The 12,176-nt window shown below is 40.6% G+C and overlaps 1 protein-coding gene across 8 annotated transcripts in view; it reads left to right on the forward strand.

Annotated features, from left to right (window-relative positions):
* enox2 (ecto-NOX disulfide-thiol exchanger 2) overlaps positions 1-12,176 on the forward strand; it is a 192,161-nt gene that overhangs the window by 23,578 nt on the left and 156,407 nt on the right. For 7 of the 8 annotated variants that reach the window (XR_015130404.1, XR_015130406.1, XM_086300899.1 and 4 more), the window contains one exon: positions 2,985-3,079. Coding sequence is in view for 2 of the 8 variants with exons in the window: in XM_086300899.1 (XP_086157025.1) it covers positions 2,985-3,079 (95 nt within the window). In the remaining 6 variants the exon portion in view is untranslated. Of the gene's footprint in view, positions 1-2,984; positions 3,080-11,487; positions 11,579-12,176 lie in introns of all 8 variants that reach the window. The other variant, XM_086300875.1, reaches the window with a different exon arrangement.

Below are 12,176 nucleotides of genomic sequence, written 5' to 3' on the forward strand. Positions count from 1 at the left end.
GTTGAGTGCGACGGCTTTCACAATGTTGGCCCCGTTGTCAGTCGTCACACACACTTGTTTTTCCTCCTGAAGATTCCACGAGCTGAGGAACTCTTTTAAGACTCTGGCTATATTTTCCCCAGTATGGTCCTCGGGGAAAAAACATGTTTCGAGGCACTTGTTTTGTAGCTTCCAGTCTTTGTCCACATAATGTATTGTGAGGCTCATGTAGGGGTCTGATGTTCGGCTTGACCACATGTCCGTGGTGGACGCAAAAAACTCCACCGCAGATAACGCATTTGACACCTCAGTACGGATCTCTTCATATAAAGCAGGCAAGGCGACTTTAGAGAAGTATTTCTTTGTGGGTAGCTTGTAGCGTGGATCGAACGTTTTAAGCATCTTTTTGAAACCTTCTCTTTCCACACTCTGAATAGGCATCATATCCCTGGCTAAACAATGTGTCACTGCATTAGTTAGCTCCCCCCAGCGTTTGTTACTTTTGTCATAAGGCATGGAGCTATTTAAAGCTACGTTGATTGTTTGTTGAGTCATCTTCTTTGGTCTTACCACCTCGCTAGTTGAAGCGGACAACTCTTCACGTGCTTTAATGGCTTTTTTGTACTCAGAGGAGTGCTTCTGCTTCAAATGATAAAATAGGTTTGTAGTGTTTCCTCCCTTCGCCGCGATGGCCCGCTTGCATGTTCTACAAAAAATTTTGCTTTGGTGGGTATCCGATGGACGAAAACCAAACCACTTCCACACCACCGAAGTTGCACCGTTTTTACTGACCAATTCTGGCTCACCCGCTTCATTCAAAGACGCGCCTTCGTCCGTGTCATCCTCCATTGCCGCCATACTTTTTCTGCCATGTGCGTATGAAAACAAAGGCACTGCGCATGCGCATTTTGCCCACATTCTATCGCGATATTTCATTTTCCTATCGTTGCCAAACTTTATACCGGTATTATCGTGAACGGTATAATATGGCCCAGCCCTACCTCCTTATTTCCCTTTTTTAACTGGGGTATTGCTTTTACCCAACTGGGAAAAAACTAGAGAACTGGGCAACATAGAAGTTTAAAATCGATACCATAGATGAGACGGCTACTAAAAATCGCGGACAAGTTTAAATCTCAGTGACTTTGACTTAGAGGTCAAGTTCAGAGGTCGAGTTTTCTGAAAACCTTGTGAATGCAACAATTCAAGAAGGAAGTCACCTATGACTTTCACATTCATACCACAGGCGCATCTACTGAAAGTTTTTGTATTGCTAAAAATGTTGAATGAGTTCTGAATCTTAGTGACCTTGAACTGAGAGTGGAGTTCAGAGGTCAAATTTTCTGAAAACCTCGGAAATGCGATAACTCATGAAGGAAGTCGCCAAGGATTTTCAAATTTATATCATAGGTGCAGTTACTAGGTGACTGAAGGGTAGCACTGGCAGCCCCCAGTATTTTTATATGAGGATATTTTCGTTAATGGATAAATTACCCAAAAGTACTTGTTTCCCTTTGTAAAATCATAAATTAACTGTAATAATTCACATGTGTTTGACACTGGGTTCAATTTTATTAGCCACACCCAGGTTTGATTACTACCATACCTGTTGAATCAAAAAATCAGTTATATAGAACCTGTCTAACAAAGTGGAATAGGCTAAAAATATAAAATACTATGGCTTATGCCATGATCTATAGAACCTCAAGAGAAACAAAGTCAGTGGCATCTATAACACCCACAACCCTGAAGCTGAAGTACCCTTGACCAAAAAGAACTCAAAAGTTTGTTTCACATTTGCCAATACACATCTTGATGAGCTCCAAGACTTTTGAGAAAATGTTTTGTTGGCTGACGAGCCAAAAAGTTGAACTTTTTGGAAAGTTTACATTGTGTTATATTTGGTGTGAAACTAACACAACATTTCTTAAAAAGAATGTCTTACCAAGAGTCGACATAGTGGTGGTATTGGGACTACTGGTGCTGCTTCATGACCTACAGCAACTTGCCATAATTGATGGATCCATGATTTCTGCTCTCTAACACAAAATTCTGAAGTCGAATGTTTGGCCATCAATTTGTGCCCTGATTCTCAAGTTCGTTTGGATTATGCAGCAGGACAGTGATCAGAAACACACCAGCAAGTTCACCTCTTAGTCAGGAGGCTATGGTTCAGGAGAACCATCCCTGGCTACTCTACTGCTTGTGGTACCCTTGGGCGCTGTTTGATGATCTGAAGCATATAAGTGTGACAAATATGCAGAAAATAAATCAGGAAGGGGACAAGTACTTTTTCACAGTACTATATTCTTTGTGAGGTTTTTTTTCTCACTCCAAAGTTCAGGGATTGCAGCAACATTGTCTGCTAATCATTTAGTGTTTAGTGCTCCACTGGAGGCCTTGACACTGACAATAGCACAATGGAAAAACAATAAAAGGGGTTTTGTAAGTGCAGGTATTTTGCCACAGGGTGCAGGTAAAAATATGAAATACAAATAAACAAGCCCAGGGTGAAGGCTTAACATGCGAAGACAGTGGTTTACGTCCTCGTACTCCTTTGAGGTCTGAATGTACACCTCTGGAAAGTTAATCAAAGAAATAGCTTTCTCTTCTTTGTTGGTGCTCACCAGGCAGACAGCAAATTAGTGCAGTGCTTCAAGGTCCATGCTTCAACTTATTCTACGTGATATGTGTTTGCGCACATTTGATTTGCTATCGTTTTCCCTGATGGCCATACACTGCATTCTGGAAAAGTAGATGACTTCACATTGCTGTGTTTTGGCCTAGTGGCTCACTGAAATGAGCTTTTATGCAGCATCATTACAGAGAAAGGTGCCTTAGGCTGCAGGTTAGACTCTAAAAGTAAAATGCTCTAAATCAGAATGGACTGTGTGGTTTCTGTTTTAGTTTCCTAGCTCTAAAACTGATTTAGAGCCATGTAGTAAGATGATAATACAAGTATTTTAGCAGTGTAAGCCTAATACTGTTTTTTCTCTCATTTGCAGACTACAAGATGAATCCAAACTGCTCCAGCATTCTAATGGCCAGGGTAAAGTGACCTGGTGCTTGAGAGAAGCTGTTCAATGGCTGCAGCATGCAGGTATTTTCTCCATGGCATGCAGAGCTCATGCCAATCAAACTGACTAAGAAAGCAATTCACCACTGGTGTACTTATGTTATAAGCCCTGTCTGGTAATATGTGAAATATATTAACATGGACTTTTTCCCACTATAGCTGAGGACTTAGTTTTGTTTAGTCCACAGAGCCCGCAACCTCTGACTTCCACTTCAATACTTAGCCCTAGATGCAAAGTTTTTTACTTCTTTTTTCTATTTCGACTTCTTAATTTATCATCTTCACTTTTGAAATGAACCAAATTATTAATGGTGTGTCAAATTTAATGTGCGGTTGATGTCTGCATACCAAAAACTCTGAAGCAGCACAGGGAGTCTAATCATTCATTATAAGTACCATTAAAAAATTACATCATGCTGCAACAATAGGAGATGCATGCGATGCATGCGATGCACGCAGCTGTGTGTGGAGATTAGGATTCAGTGTTTCTTGATACTTGTGATAGAATGGAGGTCTGTTTAAAAAGTTGGGCAGTTGACAGATTTTGAAAATATTTCTAAAGAGGCTAAAAGAAGCGTTAATGTGAACTAGCCTTGAATTTTTATCATTATGTTTCTCTTGTAGATGTTCCTGTAAATCAGTCAGTTCAAAATATTTAATTCAATACAATTTAACAGTTTAACATTTGGGGGGAAAAGCTCTCGAATTCTTCCTCTCATCTTATTTTTCTCTAACTTCTCTAATTTCTACTGTCTAGAAATAGTGTTAAACTTTATAACTAACACCTTAAACCAGTTGTGGATGGATTGGACAAACAGTTATGTCTCTATCTTAAATTCTCACAAAATCATCCTGTTTTTATTTCAGTTTTGTTAACTTTTTTGTGGTGTAGTTTCAACATCATGGCAACTGTAAACGGATGTTGGCCAAGCCTGCCTACACAAACACCTGTTGTGTACTCATGTTTTGGCTTCCTTTATGTTTCATAGTAGATATGAAGCAGTAAATTAGTTTTTAGTAATTTAGTTGTAATGAGGTGTTGGCGGTTAAAAAGGTATTGGCGTTAATTTGCTTGCAGGATGTATACTGTTCATTGCTGTCTCAGAGGCTCAGGTGCCGCTTGTCTCTCAGGCTATTACTACTGGAATCTGCCTTCAGATTCAGCAGCAGATAAGAGCAGTGGTATCGCCTCTAATTGCCTGTTGCCTAAGAACTCCTAACTACTGAAGATGTGGGCTGAATGTAAAACAGTTTTCCCGAACTAGATTCTGTGCGTGCATTTGGGCACATGCAATTAGAGCCTCGCTCATTTGAATATACTGCAGTGTATTTTTTTTTCTTTTCTGGCCATGGAATAATTATCTAACCTCGATTATATTCTGCTTTCTTGTGCAGTCGTCAGTGCAGTTTGAAATACATCTGAGCTTTATCTCAACCAGTCAGCGTAGTTTGCGTTGCAGTTCAAAAGCATGTTGTTAGGTTGGGTGTATGTATTTGGACTACATAAAATATGCAACAGGGGCTCCAGTTAAGTTGATTGTGTAAAATGTGAACCTTTCTCTGGTTTCTGTTGATTGTTTTGTTGTGGTCTTTGGCTCCTTTCCATTCAGTTCCAAAAAAATTAAATCATAATAGTTTATCTATATATTTGAAAATTGCACAAACATTGCCTGTAATGTTCCGAAAGTCTTGTCTCTGGCAATGAAATCACCAAACTCACAAGAGATTTGAAGGAAATTAAAGATCGTTGCACTACTGCGCAGTTAATGACCATGCATCGGATGCCAATTCTCATCCAGCACACAATCAAACTCATTTGCAGAGGATTCAACAATGCTTGTAGCTACCTGTTTCAAGCATAACTCATTAACATGATCTGTTACTGTCATTAATAATCATGCTGAGTGCCACTAGATGCTAAAAGGAGGAGCGACAATTGCATTTTGTTATAGTTTGTGTTGGCTGCTTATAGGTTATCGTAATTAAATAATGTATGTTCAAAAAGTAGAGATTTATTAGTCTCCATAGCCACAGCAAATTATACCTGACACACCACATGACACACTCAGTCACATTGCTTCACTTTAAATTGGTGGTGGTGGTGGTCAGTAATGCCTTCTGAGTCCAGAGAGACATAAGAGTTTTCAGAGAGTTTTCAACCAAGCCAAGCATTGCCATTATCTCCCACAGAGCTGCCTACCAGAGCTTCAGAAGTATTCATTCCCCCAAGAAAGGCAATTGGATCCTGAACTAGCTAGCTGAATTAGCTAGATGCTGTTTAAGCCCTCATTCTAATTTTACACATACTATATTTTCATGGGATACTCAGTAGGCAATATAGTGTCCTACTTTAATACCCAAAGTGGAAGCAAATGGGTCAAAGCTCCTGTTTTTAACTGGGCACAGAGGAATGTCCGTCACTCCGGCCTTTGGGAAAAGCTTTCAAGGTGAAAGATTGTATGAGAGCAGCACTTTCTTCATGCTTGGTAGTAGGGCTGGGCGATATGACCCAAAATTCATATCTCGATATTTTTTACCTAGATGGCGATATAAGATATATATCTCGATTTTTTTTTTTTTTTTTTAAAGCCATAAAGTAAGAACAAAAAGAGAGTTCTTAGTCAAAGCTGTGTCCCAGATGTCACACAGGCACTTTTATTAACATAGAGCATAGATGTACATAAAATTTACTCAAAAATAAATTATGAGCATTTATTAAATAATAATGCTCCATAAATAAAAGAAAACAATGTTGTTTTTGTGCATAACAAAAAGCTCACAATTGTGCAGTCAAAATGTAAACTAAAAGACGCTGAGCATAGTAACAAAGACAGATTTCACAGCTGCTCTGTTCCCAACTTCTACTCTGTGACTGACAGCATTGAGTTTGAAATCCTCTTCGTAACCACGTCTCTTAACAGGTGCCATTTATGGTCCTTATACACAGTAGGGTAATATTACGTTGAAGCACAGTACGTATCACTCCGCGAGGCTCCTCGGTAGCCGTAATGCTCTGACAGTCCATCAAGCGGTGCAGCTCCGTAGCTTACCAAAGTCGTACTAAAACATTTTTTGACAGATTGCTGAGCGCTGTGTACCACATAAAATCGGTTCGCAGCCATCAAGCACAACCAGAATTCATACATAAGGCGCGCTGTCAACTTTTGAGAAAATGCAAGGATTTTAGGCCGCGCAGCGCCTCTGGGCTGCATGGCGTTAGCGTGGTTAGCTCGTTAGCGTGGTTAGCTAGCTAACACGTTGACGGCGTCCAGCCCCACGCACGGGTCGATGCGCAGTAACTCATTAACGGAGATTTGCCGTGTCCGTCTTGTCGCTTCCTGCAGGTGAAGCGATGGGGGAGGAGGGGGAGTTGTATTCAGTGAAGGAGGGGCGAGGCCGAGTAACGTTGCGTAAAGACAAAAGTGGACGAAAGAGAGGCAAACTTGCGGCTCCACAAGTATAGCTTTAACGTAACATAGACTATATCGATATAAAAGATATTGTCACATCTTATATCTCGTATAAAAATATATCGATATTTTTTTAAAACTCGATATATCGCCCAGCTCTACTTGGTAGTTTTGCATCATACCAGGGATCATTTTGTCACTGCAAGATATTTTTGGATTTCTGGTCATCTTGTCTCTAAAAACTCCCACTTGAGCTTTTTCTGTTCTTTTTCATCTGAGTCATCTCCAAAGTACTGACACTGTTGTCCCAAATTTTTTTGCTGAGAGTAGCCTGCACAGTACCGGCCACATGACCGCATGCACTCAGTGCCAGTGATACTTGCCTAGGAATGTTCGTCAGCCTCTTGCCGGTGATTACTCTAAACAGCTATTTGACATAGAGAGCATCCCAGATGATGCTGTGTGTTTGAAATGGAGAGGATATTACCTGCTATTGAGTTACTAGTGCAGAAATTTTATAGACCAGGCCAAATTACTGGAAATTTGTAATGTAACATCCTGATGAACCATTTTCTATCAAGTGCTATGTGCATTTTCCTACTGTCCTTCTGTTTTACCTTCCCTGCCTGCTCTCTGATAGCTGCAGTTTAACATTCAAGTGTAAGCGGGTGAAAGGTACGTAGGAGGAGTAATAGTTGAGGATTACTGCTGTGTCAATCCATGTGACACAATAACACTTCCTTTTAAATAAAAGCGACCGATAAATCCCCTATGATCTCTTTATGCTGTTATCTGGGACTTGCAACAGTGGGGGAGAACAATACAGGTTGCTTTTCTTTTGTAATGATTTCACTAACAAAGCAAAACATTCCCATTTATGTTTATTTTGAACACTAAGAACATCTGTTTTTACATGTATCATACTGCTCACACACCTTAATAGTGGTCACAATTTGTAGCTTGACAAAAAGGCATATGTGCTACTAGTTGAGTGACTTTGAAATGTTGCTGCAGATATTAATCTTATCTTACTGAAATACACCTAATCTCTATCTGTTTGTCCACAAATTCCTCCTCCACAATCAGGAGTTCAGCAAAAGAAAAACTTGGCACATCTCTGCACATCTTAGGCCCCTGGAGTTTTTTCAGATATCATGAGATCATCATGTTGCCTGGCAGTCATGTACCAAATGGGCTAAAATGACCCCTCTTTAACCTTTATGCACCAATAGCAACTTATAAAATACTGTCTGGGGTGAGTGGTACTCATCACCCTCTTAGCAGATAAATCTATGGTATCAATTTCAAAACACCACCTAGATCACCTTGTTCTCAAATTATTGCATTTAGAAGATTTTTGTAAAAGTTGACCTCTAACTGATTTATTGCCACCCAGCACTGACACAGGCCCAGCAGACCTTTTACTCCCATCTGTGTGATGGGAACCTCTAAATAAGTCAACTGAGGAGTAAGACTGCAATAGCTCTGTTAACTAGCGCTCTATAGTACAACATCTATAGCATGTTGACCATACACAATAAGCAGTTGTATCTAGGCTTTGGGGCAGTGGTTAGCACTGTTGCCTCTAGGGATGGGTATCGTTTAGGTTTTATCTGATACCGGTGCCAAACCGGTACTTTTGAAACGGTGCCGGTGCTTAAACGGTGCTCAAACTGGTGCTTAAAGAATGGAGAACACAAAATTGGTCCAAAAACCTCTCATGTTCAGCTGTTTTTTTTGTAAAAAGATAACAATGTTAGCCTTTTCTGCAGCTATGGGGCATATATGGCATCACTCTTGGCTGGAAGCAGTGCTTAAACAATGGAAAAAACACAAACTTTGTCCTAAACCTCTCATGTTTAACTGTTTTCCACTTTTTCTTTGGTCATTTTAGCCTTTTTGGCCAGGGTGAAGGGAGCATCTGCCATCAAACAAGAAGACAGCCGCATGTAGCTATGATGATGTTTGCTAGTTCACCTTACATGCATTAATGTAATAACGTGGTTAGCCTACTCAACGTAAATTACACTCGAACAACATGAAGCTACTCACGCAGAGAAGAACGGCTGCTGCTGCATCATCATCCTCATCATTTCTGCTACACTGGCAGGGCTAGGGGCCAGGACTCTCCTCTTCGTGTTTTTGGGGGATGTTGCTAACTCCGGTCCGATTACAGGCACCACACCCGCAGTAGATGTGCTCGGTGTGAGGTCTCGCAGCAAGCTATCAAATACGGCGCATTTCTCGGCTTTAAAAAAAACGCTATGCGTCGCCAGTTGTTTCATCAGATTTGAGGTGTTACCTCCTTTGACAGTATCACAGTATCAGCTTAAAGCACTTGTTGCTGCTGAGTTTGCATCTTTTGCTGTGAAGTACAGCCAGACTTTTGACCGCTTCGCCTTGGACATTTTTAATCTGTAGCTCTGCTCTAACAGAACGTACGTACCTGGCCCCGCCTACTATCCTTGGAAACGTAAAATGATTGGCTAGAATCTGAAGTGTGTGACATCTCAGGAAAAAAAAGCACCGAAATAAAGCACCGAAATGTGCGCTGCTTTTCGGTCTGGTTACTACCGTTTATGTCAGAACCGGTGCCATCATGGCACCGGACACCGGTACCCATCCCTAGTTGCCTCACAGGAAGAAGTTCAATTCCACCATCAGGCAAGGGTCTCTCTGTTTGGAGTTTGCATGTTCTCCCCTGGTACTCCGGCTTTCTCCCACAGTCCAAAGACATGTACTTAGTGGGGATAGGTTAATTGGAAACTCCAGGTGTGAATGTGAGCGTGAATGTTGTCTTTGTCTATGTGTTAGCCCTGCGACAGACTGGCAACCTGTCCCTCTCGCCCTAAGACCGCTAGGCTAGGCTCCAGCCCCCCATGACCCTGAAAAGGATAAGCGGAAGCGAATGGATGGATAGATCTAGGCTGTCAGAGTAAACTGGCATTTAAACCAGAGAAGTACATATCTGCATTTTGCACAACCAGCCACCAAGAAAGGAATGCTGGTGGTGCTAGCAGTGTTAACGCTGGTTCCAGTACCACACATATCTGGGACATTTGAAATAAGTACAATATTAATCTTAAATACAGACACACACTATTTGTGTGATCACCAGTGATTTACCTTGTCTATTAAGATGAGGTTTTTTTTAGGTATTTAGTTTTTCTAATTCACTAGTGAGAGAAATCTGTCCTTGGTGATCAAGAAATAAAATGCTATGTTTTTCAGGCGTGCAGTTATGTTGTTATCTTCTTGTCCAAACAACTTGCCATTCATAGCAGCAGGCTAATATTAGCTCTCACCTTTGGTTCATTCCATCTCCCTCTGTCTGTCTCATCAACTCTTCTGATACAAACAACACACACACACACACACACACACACACACACACACACACACCAACTTTGCTCCACCAGGCGCAGAATTAAGCTTTCTTTCACCTCTGTACCCACAGAGAAAAGAACAGGTATTATTGCTAGAATAATCAAAATTTCACATCAATATTAACGGAGTAATTTTTATAGAATAACATTTGTTCGTGGTAATGAAATCCACAGCCTCTCAGATTTGGTAAATGTGAATCTACTTGATGAAACTTTTGTGTTTGTATGCAGTTTTTCCTCCATGTAAGATCAATGTATTGTGTCTTGCACACTGATTGCAACTCCTCTATGTTGATCTGTTTTCATCACCATTAGGACCTGCTATCTGCCTTGTGCCAGCCTCAATTTTTGTTATACTGTAACCACAAACTATGAAGCAGAAGTGGGCAAAGTAATACAGTCTAAAAAATGGTACAATTACCATTTTGTTTCAGTGACCACATCATGAAACTCACTAATGTCTTTTTCTCTCACATTTTCTACAGCAGCAGTTTTGTGATGGTGGTAGCTAATTACAATATCTTGAACTCATCTCTGCCTCCAGCCTTTTTATATTTTCACAAAGAAGGCTGGGGGTTGAATTTCTAGTAGGCTGAAACGGCTGTTGAAGCACCTACACACACACACTTCAGCACTCTCTGCCGCACCAACACATTAATGCACATACAGTATCTGTGATTTTCGTATTTTCTGTGTCATCAAAAGGTTTTGGAGCTGCTTTCTTGAGAGCAATTGAAGAAGGAATACTAGGACTGGCTGACTCTCAGTCACAATAAACTTCTGACATATTTCTCTGAATGTTTGTGAGTAAGTTTACACATTAGACAAACATCAGTTACTTAGTAGTTTGGCCCAGTATGCCCATTTTGAACCATGCGTGGTAGAGTATATAATGCACATCGTCGGCAGTGATTGTACAGCATAGTTGTTTTTTCTTTGCCACATTTTGTGTTTCAAATCTCAGTACCTTGTCATATCCAGCCATTTTTTATGGGGAATGACATAGTGACATGACAGTGTTGTCACTCCTGCAAGTCTGAATAAATCTCCATGTTGAACAAGCAGTACAGTGGCTCAGGAGTTATTTCTGTGTACATTGAGTGGAATCTGTTCTTTCTAAAATTATTTCTCCAAAGTGCATTTGACCAAGGCCTTTGGTAAAGCTGCGTCCACACAAGGAGTGAGTCGCTCGTAACACATCGCTTTTAAACTCACGGCTGGTCACTAGCAACCTTCCAGGCTCCGGTTGTCTAGGTAACTCTCTCAAGTGTTTGTGCCGCGGTCCATTTGCCTCGGAAGCTGAGAGGGATGCAACTCCCAAGTTGAGTGTGTTCCAATAGTAAAGACGGAAAAGTAAGGAAAAATGGCACAAGCAATACAACACAATGCTTGTTTTTATTTTTTATTTTTTCCCACTTAAAAACACCACTCCAACATATTCTCAGAAACTCAGAAATTCCGAATTTCAAATTTAGCTAGAATGCACTATTTCTACCCTGTTATATATGGGATCACATCTGTAGTCCCTTCAGTGGGGTGCTTTCTTTGTCTTGGGATCCACTCAGTGCACAACCAGTGTTCATCATCAGTTGAAGTCACATAACGTCATTGACTTTGTATGGTCTCTGGTTGCCAGGTCACTGCAAATCGCCGGCTTTGTGAGCAGCTGTTGGGCTGGGGTTGGAAAATGTTCTTTTTCCACATCAAAACACTGCAGAGCCATGCTGGTTAGTGCGTCTTCCTTTTCTTACTGTACAGCCTTGCTTGATAATCTTCTTGTCACAAAGAAGATGTAAACAAGCCTAAACAAAAACAATCTATATATTTCTGTTTTCATAGTATTTATTTTTCTGGATATAAATGGAGAGAATTTGCAACACAATTTCTAACTGTATTTAGACCCCTGCAATATTAGATAGAGTATATGGACTGATTCTTATATAGTGCTCTTCTACCTGAGCACTTCATAGGTTCAGTTTCTAGATGACATACTCTACCTCCCGACCTAGAGCCACCCCAACAAACATACTTGGTGCTTCTTGCATATTTGAGAAGAAAATTTGTTTTGAAAATGTTGCATACACCATCCAGATTTGGGATTTACAACTTTAGAGACATTTGAGTTCCTTTCTTTCTTTCTTTTTTAACCAAGGGGCTTTTTTGTCGACTGACAGCACAACTGAAGACGTTCACCATTTCCTGCTTGTTTACTTCCACTGATGCTCTACTAATAGGACTTTTCTTCTCTAATCACAATGTCACACTCGTGCCTGTCAGTCTTAGGAGGATAATGTGGCTGAGAATCAAATGTGTGTTGTGGCTTCA

Source organism: Aulonocara sp. 'chitande type north' Nkhata Bay, linkage group LG2, assembly GCF_057382095.1.
Source record: "Aulonocara sp. 'chitande type north' Nkhata Bay isolate Kocher_YH1m ecotype deep benthic linkage group LG2, A_spYH_male_GT1.1, whole genome shotgun sequence".
NCBI lineage: Eukaryota > Metazoa > Chordata > Actinopteri > Cichliformes > Cichlidae > Aulonocara > Aulonocara sp. 'chitande type north' Nkhata Bay.